The sequence below is a fragment of the Exophiala oligosperma genome (assembly GCF_000835515.1).
Source record: "Exophiala oligosperma strain CBS 72588 unplaced genomic scaffold supercont1.1, whole genome shotgun sequence".
NCBI classification, from domain to species: Eukaryota; Fungi; Ascomycota; class Eurotiomycetes; order Chaetothyriales; family Herpotrichiellaceae; genus Exophiala; species Exophiala oligosperma.
Window position 1 is genome coordinate 1,906,594 of NW_015622818.1, and position 13,522 is coordinate 1,920,115.

The 13,522-nt window shown below is 51.1% G+C and overlaps 4 protein-coding genes across 4 annotated transcripts; all 4 read right to left on the reverse strand.

The window, feature by feature from the left end:
* Nucleotides 1-130: 130 nt before the first annotated feature.
* PV06_00663 (chitin synthase 1) lies at nt 131-4,074 on the reverse strand. Its single transcript, XM_016401197.1, has 3 exons — nt 3,773-4,074; nt 1,821-3,484; nt 131-1,771 (listed from the first exon to the last, which is right to left on the reverse strand). The coding sequence occupies exons 1-3, from the start codon at nt 3,928-3,930 to the stop codon at nt 498-500; spliced, it is 3,096 nt and encodes a 1,031-aa protein (XP_016268250.1). The 5' UTR covers nt 3,931-4,074; the 3' UTR covers nt 131-497.
* A 1,790-nt stretch (nt 4,075-5,864) lies between these two features.
* Nucleotides 5,865-7,997, reverse strand: PV06_00664 (uncharacterized protein; the record flags this gene model as incomplete). Its single annotated transcript, XM_016401198.1, has 1 exon — nt 5,865-7,997. One exon carries the CDS (start codon nt 7,995-7,997, stop codon nt 5,865-5,867), a length of 2,133 nt encoding a protein of 710 aa, XP_016268251.1.
* Nucleotides 7,998-8,830: 833 nt separating this feature from the next.
* PV06_00665 (queuine tRNA-ribosyltransferase) lies at nt 8,831-11,007 on the reverse strand. Its single transcript, XM_016401199.1, has 8 exons — nt 10,678-11,007; nt 10,364-10,614; nt 10,209-10,292; nt 9,824-10,144; nt 9,706-9,763; nt 9,579-9,656; nt 9,327-9,514; nt 8,831-9,249 (listed from the first exon to the last, which is right to left on the reverse strand). Exons 1-8 carry the CDS (start codon nt 10,855-10,857, stop codon nt 9,075-9,077), a joined length of 1,335 nt encoding a protein of 444 aa, XP_016268252.1. The 5' UTR covers nt 10,858-11,007; the 3' UTR covers nt 8,831-9,074.
* Nucleotides 11,008-11,402: 395 nt separating this feature from the next.
* On the reverse strand, nt 11,403-12,737 carry PV06_00666 (uncharacterized protein). The gene is made up of 3 exons (XM_016401200.1): nt 12,156-12,737; nt 12,046-12,105; nt 11,403-11,959 (listed from the first exon to the last, which is right to left on the reverse strand). Exons 1-3 carry the CDS (start codon nt 12,196-12,198, stop codon nt 11,745-11,747), a joined length of 318 nt encoding a protein of 105 aa, XP_016268253.1. The 5' UTR covers nt 12,199-12,737; the 3' UTR covers nt 11,403-11,744.
* Between the last annotated feature and the right edge of the window lie 785 nt (nt 12,738-13,522).

Genomic DNA, 13,522 nt, shown 5'->3' on the forward strand with positions numbered 1-13,522 from the left:
GGATCTTTTTTTGGATTTTTTGGATTTGTATCTATCGCAACAGCATTAATAATCTATTTCCCTTAGAAAAACAAGTAGTAGGTCAGTGAATGATATGAATTCAACCCCCCCTCCCCCCCAAGCTCCATATCCTCTCTCATGTAACTAAGTAAGAAGTTCTTTTGTTCCGAAAATGTCTACTGTCCAAAAACTTTGGATTTATATTCATAATACTCATACACTCCTCTAAAACCGTACACCGACTCCGAAAGGGTTGGGAAAGAAATCCACAGATCAAGGCAAGCTTTGATGAATTTGTCACTTGCTTCGTCGGAACACCGTCGTCCCCCAAAACTCCGCCTTTCGTGAGCTCAAATCCTAAAACAACAACAACATTACAACAAGTTCTCATCATACCAAATCTTTTTCCTTTTGATCTTCTCCTTCTTCTCCTACTTCTTCATCATCATCATCATCGTCATCACCATCATCAATCAACCCGGTGAGACAAACCTCACTCACTTTCGACTCATCCAAGTAAACTTTTCGCCAATCTTACTCGTAACATCACTCAGACTCATGCCACCGCTTGAACTGCCCGACATGCCCGTCTTGCCAGATTCGCTAAATCCGCTGCCCAGGCCGGACTTGTGACGACCATTCTCGTCGCCGCCGCCAAAGATGCGTTCAAACTTGGCCTGGATTCTTCCCTCGGCGATGGCGGACACAATGTTGATGACCCCAAACGCCGACGACCCAATGGCACGGAACAGGGCCAGCGCGGCCACCGACCACAGCAGGAACGTCAGGTAAAAGTTGGATCCCAGGTGCGCACCGACCGGGTACGCTTCCGAGACCGCCATGGCCAGCACCGCGTTGCAGACCATGTACGACGCCACCACGTACGTGCGGACGGACTTGTAGTAGTCTTCCTGCAGCTGGTTTTCGCTGATCGATGGTTTGGGGACTTCGACGCGATCACGGAGATTGCGCAGCGCGACGTCGTACGCGGAATCGATGTCGAGTTGTTCGGACGGCATCTCGACTTCGACAGTCCCAGAGCCAATTGCTTTTGCCGCACCGAGATCCCTATGCATTATATTGTCGCCCTTTGTGCCCCATGTGACGTCGTGCGTGTTGCAAAAGGCGTATACCTGAAGTGTGCAAATGTATGATGGCAAGAGAGCAAAATATTGCGCCGCACTGGTAAACATGTGCCACGGGTCGAGGTACAGGAAGGACATGAGGAAGTACAACCCAATAGTGCTCAGTGTGCTCACAATAAGGTTGGTGAAGATGTTGTTACCAAGCTTGTACGAGTCCTTGTCGCCGTCAGCGTGGTTCGTGAGCTGCTTGACAACAATGTACAACGATGCAAATGTCGTGTAGGCCATGATGATCGAGTACGTCACCATCGTTCCAAAGAAGAGTTTCTTCGCTCCCTGAGGTCTGTTACCCAAGCTGAGAATGAATTGAAGACAAATGAGGAGCACACAGACATAACGGAGGACGACGAAAATGTATTTGCCGATGTGGTGGCCAAAAGGGTCCATTTTTGGATCAGACAATGATCCGGCGATGAAGTAGAATGTTAGATAGAAGTTGGCCAGGGAGAAGAATGTAAAGAGTAGCGAGATGAATTGGTAGATGAACTCGATGTGTAGAAGGATCTTTCGGGCGAGAGTATGATCAGTCTGCCAGATTTGTTTGAAGTGGACCAAGGAGTAGACTGCGGCGAAGAAAGCACCGTTCAGCCATCGTCGTCGTTGTGAGACAAATTCGGGCACCGCATCTGTGGAAGTATTAGCGTCGTTGAAGATATTTCCTGTAGAACCTCTTACCAGGGACATCAGTTTCGCCATAAGCGCTCTTGACGAACTTCAATACCCACCGTTCGCCACGTTTCGCAACGAGCTCCCAGCACAGAATTCGATCTTCTGCAAGATACATGTTTGCAGTGAACACGTCAGCATCTCGCCCGTGAAGGGTTTCGCCCTTGAAGTACTGGCTTAACGGTCCATGGCCGCTCGGATCGTTTTGGAGAGCGTAGTATCGATATGCTGAAAGCGCTCCAGGCAAGACCGTGATGTAGCCAAAGACCGATTCCAATGGTTTGTCCAAAATGTTACTCATCTTGTACTCGAAATTTTGCGAAGCAACCAAGGGGTTGAGCAGGCCCATCCACCCTTTTCCTTTGTCGGCTTTGATCTCGCCTGCAGCTCCGGCAACATTCGAGTCCTGGTCGAATGCTTTCCAAAGATGGTATAGAGCTTTGGAATCTGGTTTCGTCCCTACGTCGAGTAGGATGCAGACATTAGGTGTCAGCGCGCGACCGAAGGCGTTGAAGAACCATCGGTGAGAGTTGAGCTTTTTCTTGTTCTGCTCCTTCAAGCAAAAGATCATCTGGCAAGGCACAATTCCTTTCTCGGCGCCTTTGAACTTCATACCTTCGTCTAACGAGACTTGCGTCGTATACTCATAGACATGTGCCGTCACCTCTTTCTGGTTGACAATGTTCTTGGCTATACCATCTTGGTATACACCTAGAGCAGCTAAGGCATTTAGCGTTCGTGGATGGACCTTTTGTCTGCCGTCCGCAATGACACAAACCACGATCTTCTGCCAGCCATCTTTACCCCAGGTTCTGGATTTAGTTCTTGAGCAAAAATGACTGATGTTTCTCATGATGCCGTGCATAGTCCGGGTGAACTCTATTTCGCCTTCGTTATACATGGTCACACATATCAGCAGTTCGGTTTCGCGCATCGTCACGCCAAAGTTTTGACGGAGTTTGTAGCCTTGCACTACAAAGTCATCAGGATCGCAAGTGACGGCAGTATACCGCATATGGGTAAACTCTCGTTCATCTCTTCGGGGTAGGAAGCTGTGCAGGATGGTTGGGATTTTGCACTCTAGAATCAACTCTCCATTGATCAGTCGGACCTCCTTTCGTGTCATTTGTGCTTCTCGCAATCCGCGTCGGTCTTGTTTTCCTTCTGGAGCAGGCCCATAGTAGCCGGACTTCTCATCTGCTACATCGTCCTCTTCCGTGAACGTGGATTCACTTGTGTATGAATGTGCGGATTTCAGACTCATCCTAGGGTCGTGATCTGGCATGATCGAAGCGCCATCACCAAAGACGTCGTTCTCTGACTCTGGTTCGGGCATAGGTATTGTTGTCTCGGCCGCACCGCCTTTTACTGAAAAAAGAGGAGCTGGGGGAAGAGGCCTCCGTGGGCTTCCGCCATATTGGGAGGAGGGTGTGCCTGGCCGAGGACTTCCATTGAGGTCTGCGGGTTCGTATGATACAGTAGAAGCTGTGGTTCTCGCCCAATCTGTCGATATGCGTGAAGGGGTGGATGGCCTTATGGGAGACCGAGTATGAGCCGCCGGGGGAGGTATTGAAGGGGGACGACCCAGACTTGAGCCGGGCCGGGAGCTGTAGGCTGTTGAAGCTGCAGGTCGGTGATATCTGTCTGGAGAACCTCGAGTAGAGGGGGAAGCTCTGTTCGAAGATAACTTGTCAGTGTTTGGGCTCTTTCTAAGGGTCACAGTGGCTTTGAGCGTGGGAGCTCGGCCAACAATCCTGTAAGTATCGCGAGTGCGATTCAGTCTTTCCTCTGCCTCTGCAATGAGAGACAACACGGGAGTTGCCAGCCTTTCTTCCTGGGTAGGGGACTCTTTGGGAGAATCATTCCACTGCACATGCGACACCCTGGGACGGGCGACGGGTTTTCGAGGAGGGGACAGAGTATTACGGCTCTGAAGATGTTTGCTGGGAGAGGTCACATACGATCTGTAATCATCCTGGATCTGAGGCAGCATTCTGAGGGACGGGTTGTTTGATGGAATGCTGCTCGAACGCTCTTCTTCGAGGTTTTCGTTCACATATGACGGCGGTCCATCTGCGTAGCTTGGAGGCAGGCGGGTTGGAGTTTGTGACCTGTCCATATTGTATGTGAGAGGGAAAGGTTTGTTTACTTTGGGATAGATGTGGGATCAGATCAGAAAGGAGTCCATGCGCGCAAAGATCTTTGTAGGAGTAGTCAATAGGCAAGGATAGATACACATGGAAATGTGATAGGTCTGAGCGAAGGATACTTGTACAGTATGAGCATCTGTCAATCAGCGGAAGTGTCATTGCGGGATTGTCGAGTGTCAAAGTTGATTTCATGGAGTTTGCGACGTCGACCGGGCAACCAAAAATCACACACGCGTCGCAGCCTCGCAGCCTCGCAGCCACAGCCTTGCCGATTACAGCCTTACAATAGGGTGCTTTGACATCTGTACTTTCCATCCCACCGAAGAATGTTTCTCGTTTGTTGATGACTATCATTCATTGTTCATTGCCTCGACACAGCAACGTTTACCCATATAGCACCTCATTCATTTCATCGAAATGCCATTATCTTAGGATCCACAAGCGCTTTGTGTGCAAACAATGACGACCACCTCAATGCAAAGGCTTGTCCCATGTACAATGGGGAGACCTCATTGTACAAGCTTGCCCTCACCACCACTACACAATGCCGAGAGTCATATAGACAAAAGACTAGTGATCTGCGTTTTATCCTTTCATTGTCGTCAAGTGCTGAAGAAAAGACATATCTACCTGACCGAATCTCTGTTCTAACGATATCTTTCCACCATCTACCGCATCACTCTGAGACTGTCAGCGCAGCCTTCTATACACAAGGCAGACCGTTCACAACCGAAGACAGCAACTACAAACTTATCGAAACCCAAGGTAAGAGCTCTTCCGTTACTTTCACAGCCAACTCAGAGTCAGAGAGCAACTACAACAGGTGAGTGAGACCCTTTTCAAAACCCCACCCCCCTTCAAACATGTGTCAAATCTACGTCGAAAGCTTCAGCTGCGGCTGCGAAGGCAGACAGTACCTGTACTCCTGCGCCCTCCCGTCATTCTTCTGCCAGGGTCGCCACCAGCCCCAAAAGGCACGGTTGGAGTCCAACTGCCCCAAACATTCCCGGTTGGTGACGCAGCGCAACGGCCGTCGAGACTCCCACCCGGCTCTTCGCCACCACTCGTCGTCCGAGAATCTGCAATACAACACGAGCGCAAACATCCGGGATGTCCGCGGCGACCTGTACGACATGCCCGCCGAGTACAACAACAACAACAACAACAACCGTCGAGGCTCGCAGCCAAAATGTTACGGTACGTTGCGCAACGTCTCCGACAATCCTCACATTCCGGAATTCGTCAGTGACGCGGGTGTCCGCAAGAGCCTCCAGTCCCGCCAGGCCGACGTCCGTCGCCAGAGAGAACTGAAGGAGAAGTGCGAAGGGTTGTTACGATCCGGCCGTTTCAACACCGACTCGATCCGCTACCACGCCTCGTTCAAGGAGCTGTGCGAGCGAGATCAATGGTCGGTGATTTTCGACTATGAAAACAGACACCTCGCCAGACACACTGCCCCGCGACCCGGCCGAGGCGGCAGGAGCAGCAGATCAAGATGCATTGTCATGTGAATGGGTCTGTCTGAATCTCTTTTTTTCCCCCAACTTTGCCCCCACCCCCGTTCTCTCAGAATCGCAAAGTCGTTTTCCCCCTCAAGGGTTTTTGTCTACAAATTGATTTGAACAAGGTAAGGTAGGTAAGGTTATGAAGCCATCGAAATGGATTTCGACATGATGCTTCTTTGTTAGTTTACGCCTTTTAATCATATTTTCGCATTCAATATCCCATATCTGAGTTCATTACTAAGGTGCTTTTCTTTTCTCTTCTTGTTCTTGCTCTTCTTCTTCTTCTTCTTCCTTTTTTTGGTGCGTTTTTGACATACAAGATTACAAAAGTTTGAAATTCACCTGAATTATGCATCATATCATTGACTTCATCACCATCATCATCGTCAAGGACTACTTTACCCTAGCACGACTTTCTCCCAAGTCACACCTGGTTCATAAGAATTTGCCAGACAGCTCTGCAGTAATTGTCCGATGCCTCGTCTCTCCCATACCCCATCGACCAGACGTATCAACATGACCCAGAAGACCGGCTCTTCCGCGACTTGTTCACAATAAGTGTCAAACTCCAACGGAAACTCAACCTTGTGACATTCTTCCAGCACGACGAATTTCTCCACATTGTCGTCTTCGAGCGACAGCTTCTCGTCGGCATAGAGCACGCCACAATCTTCGTCCCCGCGACCCCCTATCTCGTAAGTACGCGACTTGTACTCCGCAAAACTCGGACGCTCGGCGTCGTCGTTGTCAGAGTCATCTTCGTCATCTTCATCATCTCCGCACTCGGGTATGGTCTTCACGCGATACCATACCGTAGCAGTATGGAATACGAGTAAGGGATACTCTCGAATGCGAAGATCATCGATAGCATTGTCGTCCGCGACCGACAGACCAGCTGCAGCAGCAGCAGCAGCAGCAGCAGCAATCTTTGTGTTGCGGTCTAGACGGTCATCATCGTTGTCCGACGATGCTGAGATGATGTCCGATCCAGAACCGGCGAATTCTGGCAAGGCAAGAAACAAATCGAGCCAGTTTTCCGTATTGACGGTGCCATCGGAGTACTTTTTAGGGACTACTGGTGGTGGCGGTATTATTGTCGGTTTCCATATCGTTTCAGATTCGACGTGTCGTCGTCCATCTGGGCCACTGCCTTGGCTCTCCAAACCATTCAGGGTCTGAAAGGTGACCCAACATTTTCCGAGAGCATTCTCGAGTTCCTTGTCCTCGTTGAAATCATTGTCCTCGTCGACCGCATTCATCAGATCCATTCGATCAAAGGGATACCACGACAGCTCCCCTCCCTTCCACCCCGCCCAGCTCCAGCTCGGGAACCGCTTTCGTCGTCTCGTCGGTGCTCCACGAAGTCCTGCCGCCGCGTGCAGGAACAACAACGACAAGGGAAAGATTCGGGTCGGCATGCCTTGCACGATGCCCGTCCTCGCACTGGTGGCGACACGACCGAGGATGCCTGCCATCGCACTCAGCGCGTCGTTCTCGTCCGTCAGGTCCCGACCTTGATAGATCTCCAAGACCTGAAACAGAAAAGTGTACGTCGCGACGTCACGCATCCCCAGGTCCATGTTGTCCCTGGCAAAAGTCAAGACGTCCAAGTCCTGGCCCCTGGGTCTTTCGGGTTCAAGGTCCGTCCAGAGTTCTTCGTACCAAGTGCGTTGTCGACAGCGAAAGTAAGCCTGGTCGTTGACGAACGTGATGCTCCTACGACTGAGGTAGTACTCTTGCAGTGTCCAACCTCGGGTGTTCCATTTTGAGTGCCGGAGGTGTCGGTCGACGGAGTGAACTCGCATCACCTCCAACCCAGGTTTGAGTCGTTGAACATCCTGTCTGTCGTTCTTCGTCTTCTCTCGGGGGAGCAAGCCGACACCAGGTATACCAGTGTCGGCCGATTCGGTGTCCGCCGCTATCAGAGTGACGTACGAAGACTCGTAAACGAGTTCCATGTTGGCTATACCTCTCGACAAGTCCTCGAGGTCGTCCTGGATGAGACACAGCGAGTCGAACCAAAGATACCGCAAACCCATCTTTCTGGTGAAGGTGAAAAGATCCCTGATCGTTGCCGGCATCGACGGTACCAGATCTTCCAGCGCTCCCGGGATCGACAACGTCTCGACCTGACTCTTGAACAATTTGGGAGGACTCGCTCCTCCCCAGACGTAACTCAAAGCCACGTACCTTTTGTCGTCGTCGCCATGGTCGTCGTCCCAAGAAATATCCACGAGTCTCATGTCCTGAGCGTCTACCACCCTAAGTTTTGGGAGTGCCGCAGCACGTCTCTTCTTCTCGACTTCACTACTTCCGTGCTCTCCGTCGTACTTCGTGCAAACCCCTCGGTGTGAAGGTCCAGTGTCGCAGAGACGTAACCACCTTTTCATCCTCTCATAGTCAGGCTCGTCACCCACGAAGCGACCAGTCCTCGAATCGCCTCCGTCTTCTCCCGCCGTCACCAGGACAATCTGCTCGCCTGGCAACATCAAAGACCCGATGGCTTCTCCGTCCGGGTCGTCCCCCGACATCACGCGGAGCCAAAGGAACTCGTCCTCCGACCTCGCCGAGACCTGGACGACGAACAGGTCGTCTCCTCTCCGGCCCGGGTGCGTGAGCAATTTGGGGGCGAACCGAGGCGACGCCGCGCCCCGAACGAACCGGCAAAAGGGACACCGGTCGCGCTCCCTAGATAGGACTTCATCCTTGGTGCCTATCGGGATGCCTCCCCTGCCGTACAAGTCCTGGGCGCCGTGGGAGATGAGCAGATCCGTAAAGGAGCGTCGGACTTGACTTTCCTCAAGAGGGACCTCGAACTTGCTGACCAATTGACAGAATTGACCGTTGCAAAATGCATCCTCTTCTCTTTGTTTCCCGTCCGCAAGTACAGTCAGCCTCGAACACGGAGTATGTATTGCTGTGAGGTGAGGTTGGGGTTGGTATGGGTATGGGCATGTACATCTTGTTCTATTTCGGATCCAACATACGACAATAACGACAGGTACGGGGGTAAGGAGTAAGAAAGCAAAGCTTACAGGTTCTCCCGAGTCATTTCCGTTTGCCAGTGACTGATTCGAGGGCATTGGGTTCGTCGTGCCGCCTGACGATCGGGTGCTTTGGAACAACTTGCTTGCTTGATGCCGGATTGGAAGAATACGCTGTTTGACTCTTATTTTCTGGTTGCAAACCCGATTGATCCATGGATATCACAATACGATCACAAAAGGACGAGTACTGCCATAGGACGCGAGAAACATCAATAAGCAAGGGAGGTACTCGGTAGTCGGTCAAGCAGGAAATTGTACTTTACGAAACAAACAGTTGTTTCAAGAATGCTTTCGGCCCCCAACAAAGAGAATTGACTGTCTGTCGGTGTTCATTGGGTTGCATGCCGAGCACATAGGGTGCCCATCGATATAGCCTATATTCTATACAGAGGGCCATTTGACTAGAGGACCACAGGCAGAATGAGGGACGTAGACCCAACATTGCTAATCTGGCCAGGAGTACGCTCTTCTTGAAGGCAATGAATCTCATAAATTCTTTAATTCCTCCTCAGTGTGCCAGTTCCCATGTTACAGGTTTGCTTTATTTGTTTGCTTGCCCTTTCAGAGATCAATTCCGACTCCATGTAATGCTTCCACCGCCCACTCCGGTGCGCCTTTGCCTTCAAAATACTCGGCAAAAAATGTCCTCGCAAAGTCTGGATATCCATCTTCGAGGATGGCATTTCTTGCGCGGCGCATCAACGATAGAAGGTGGTGAACATTGTGCATGGTCAAGCTGTCAAAAAAAATGGATCAGCCACATCATCTTCGGCATGCGTGGGCTACCCAGCAAATTAATCACAACGAACTTACAGATGAGCTCCGACAGTCTCCTTGGCCGCCAAGTGGTAGATGTAGGCTCTTGAGATACCCAGACCGCCATTTTCTTTGGAGCGGCAGCAGGTACACGTGCAACCTTCTTCCACTGGGCCAAAGTCTTCGGCGTATCGAGAATGCTTCAGGTTTAGCACGCCTCGGGATGTTATAGCATTACCAAAGCGCTGCAGGGTGCCGTATCAGCCGAGATGAATCACAAGAGGTCTGTCACCCTAAAAAAAGACCTACAGCAGTGCGTGTCGGCCAAACGCAATCAAACATATCTGCTCCAAGAGCGACGGCAACGACGATATCTTCTGGATAGCCCTGGTGAGAGGTTAGAGTAGTCCGGTGAAGGTACCCCTCTCGTACATACAATTCCCATGACATATCTCGGTTTCTCTTCGGGAAGCATGTCGGTGCAGGTGTCGACCCTGGAAACAAGTCAATACTCCTGCCAACAAACACTTCTCTGAGTGGGTACATCTCCTTACACTTTGCAAAAGTCCGACTTTGCTTCTCCTCCGGAAAGTCCACCTATGGCTATACCCGGGGTGTCTCTCTTGACCATCTCCTCGCAACACTGCTTCCGCAGGTCGAGATCAAGGCCGCCCTGGATGATGCAAAACAGGTTTTGTTTCTCCGGGTACTTGTGGGCGGCTACGCACCGGTCAAGCCATCTGATCGACCGCTCCATGGCTTCTTTCATACGAGCATGATCTGGCGAAGTGGTCTGAATGACATCATCCAGTTGCATCATGATATCTGACCCTATGGAGTTCTGTAACGACATGGAGTGTTCAGGTGTGAGCAGCCTGGGGCGCGACAGGGTCAGCCTTCGAACTGCGCGAGTCCAAGGGGGGCCAAACAAAACCATACATTGGACTGCCGTCATGTGGACTGAGGAATCGTACCCCCTCCTCGGTAATTCTGGCTAATTTGAGTAAAGAAACCATCTGAAACCTTCACGATGCCGGTCAAATTGATCAGTCATTGCCATCTTTTCGTCGTGTGTGAATTTTGGGCCAACCAACCCACCACTGTCGGTCAGGATATTGTAGTCCCATCCTTGTAATTTGTGAGCACCGCCGATGGTGTCAAGTACTGCCTGTCCCGGCTTCAGGCCTAGATGATACGTATTGTTCAAACATAGCCTACAGCTCGTCTCTTCGAGTTGTTCGGGCGTCAAGCCTTTGAGGGATGCTTGTGTGGCGACTGGCATGAAGATGGGCAGATCGACGGGGCCATGAGGGAGGTGGAGAGTCGAAGCACGAGCTTTGGAGGTCTAGATAAGAAGATAGGTACGTCAACATCTTGCCTGACTGATCACGCTGCGGGTTTGACATACCGAACATCTCGCCTTCAGGTCGAAGGTCAACGCCGAGGGTTTCGTGGACGAAGACATGGATGACGTGAATATGTCGACGACTGGCCTGAATGCATAGGGACGGAGGGCAGGAGACGGCTTCGATCTGGCGGCGGTGAGAATGTCAAGTCGCAGTCTAGATGTTCGACAGGCCAATTGCATATGAGGGTGGGTTGCGGAAATGCAGTGCTCCGAGGTTGTGGTACTGGGATGTTTGTCCACACGTCGATTTGCCCGACGAGGCTCTCAACTCGACCAACGGGTCTCGAGCAAGAAAGAGAGAGTGTGTAAGTGTGGGAGGGTAACACGAAGGGAGGGCATGCGGAAAAGAAAGGGCAGATGCAAGTAATAAATTCGTATATTCTGTAAAGTCACAGAATTCGGAGGATTTGCAGCAGAGCCTCGTTTCTATTGGCGGAATCTGCGGAGCTGGAACCATTCGCCGTCCACAACGCCGGGCCATGAACTCTGGCAAAGATCCCCTTTCTCCATGCCCTTCTGTTACACAACATGTTGACGTGTACAGCATGGACTGCACGTTGCAAGACTACATCTGCAACCATCTCATTTTTATCCTTTGGCGGTCAAGATGTCTTGTAAGGGCCCAGGGGAAAGATGCCGCCCTTTTCTCTACGACATGATCCGGGGCGATGACGACAACCACGAGATGGGTCAGAAAAGCTGATCCTTTTATTTCTATCGATATGAAGAGCGGTCTAACATTTCAATAAGGGCTGAGACTTTTGACCATTTGACACGTGCCTCAGATCTTGCCATACCTGCCCTTTGAACCTCAAACCCGTCCTCGCTCATCATCTCATCGGCAAGGGAAATAAGAAAAAGAGTGGCCAATCCCATAGAAGAAGGAGCCTGCATACTCACTTCACCCTAACGCCATCGCGATGCTGATCTCCGAGACCTCTCTGGGTGCTCTTTGCCCAAGGACACAGGTCGCAAGACTATCATGACATAGCTCTCCGCCTCCCAATAGCAGCCGACTTGCACTTGCAACCATCTGTGGAAAGAGATCTTCCCAACTGCACAGGCCATCAACGTCTGTAGACACTTCCGCTGAAGTTTCCTTGTTGACGGTAAGTGTTGGAACTAGCCCCAGATCCGCCGATGGAAGGGCTTCGAAGTCTGGTACACGCAACCTCGGCAGCATCTTCTTTTGCATTGTTTAGGAACTGGCCGTCGTACCAGTATCGAGCCGAGAGGTTTTGTCCCTGAACTGTGACTGTAGCAGACCATGCTGTACGTCCACCTGGAAGATAAAGTCATCATATTAGCTCATCGGCAGGTGCTAGGGGGAGGAGGATGATCTCCAGAAATGCAAGACCGGTGACTTACCGCGACGATCAGAAACAATGTTGAACACAGGAGCTGGGAGCCTAAGTCTGCGACATTCGACTGCGGATAGTGTCAGCTAAGTCAAGTTCACAGTCAGTGCTGATCCCTACCTGCGAGCTCCTCCTGCCAGTTCTTCTGTGTTCTGGTAGACATGTTCAATGGTCTGAAGAGATGGTGGTGTAGTGATAGAAAGAGGAATAACTATCCGCGTTGGCTTGTGCTGTGGGACCGAGGAAGAATGCAGACGAAGTGATAAAGATGTACTATTGCCGCCACAGAAGTTGTTGTGAATCGTTGGAAGAGTGATATGGAGCAGAGGGTGATGCTGCCGGACTTGCTGGACTTCTTATACGCAGCTGACCTGGGTGACAGCTCACAATTGAATATCAGGTAAAGGTGCAAGTGTCGGAAGTGCACCTCAACGCGAACGATGATGGATAGTTGCAGGGGCTTCCGCATTCGCATTCGTGGACTCGTTCTGCTCGAATTCACCTAGGCCGCATCATTCCTTAGGGCAGCAATAACTGACAGGAGTACAAATGGCGAAATGTCCGCGTCTTGTGCAACACAGATTGAGATCTGGGATCTCGTGATACTGTGTGTTCGATCAGCGAAGGCCGCCCTGACATCGTCTATAGCGTTCAGGTTGCACAAAAAGGAGCAGACATGCAAGGAGGCGAGGCGTCACGGCGTGGGTAGAGAGCATGGGATGGCAAAGAATGCAGACCAAAGCAGAAATTGAAGCAACCGACCTCGTCCAGCCAGGAAGCGCCAACACATCAAACGGCCCAGTGTCGCCCCGTCAGTGGACAGGTCCTAGCCCAAGCGATGATATGCATGATGTCGTAGAGGCCGTTAGCTCTAAAAACAACAATAACAATTCTTCAGGAAGCTAGAAGCACTGCGAATGCCGGCAATCATGGTCGAAGTGGGGTGAACACACCAAGTGCCTAGGTATGAAGCCGACCGTCAGGCGGAGCGGGATGCAGGATAGCGGAGCTGAGGTCAGGTCGAATGGAGTATAACATCATCGCTGGTCATGACGGACGATGGAACAAAGGACCTGGTAGAACGAGAATATGCAGGAGACGCATGTCGACTGCCCATTTATATTGGTGTCTGACAGGTTTGAAAGCGAGGCAGAAGGAACAATTGGCTGCTCTGTTTTCAAGGCATCGTGGGCAAGTAATTCATGTTGGGCAGCAATGAACCGAATATGCAGGCCAGTCACTATTTGGGGTCATCTCGAGCAGCTCGGCGCGTGGAAAAGAGGAGAATGGGTGGTAACAAGGTCGTAATGAGCGCTGGACAGTAGATGTACAGAGAGCGACTCAACCGAGAAAAAGCAGGCTCAGGGATGATAAGATGGAGTATCTGAATAGTCCGATTGGTAGACAGAGAGCATTAGCGATCGAGGACGTTCGCATGGAAACGAACAGATTAGGGAGAAACCCCAAGTCAGCACGACTCCTGGTAG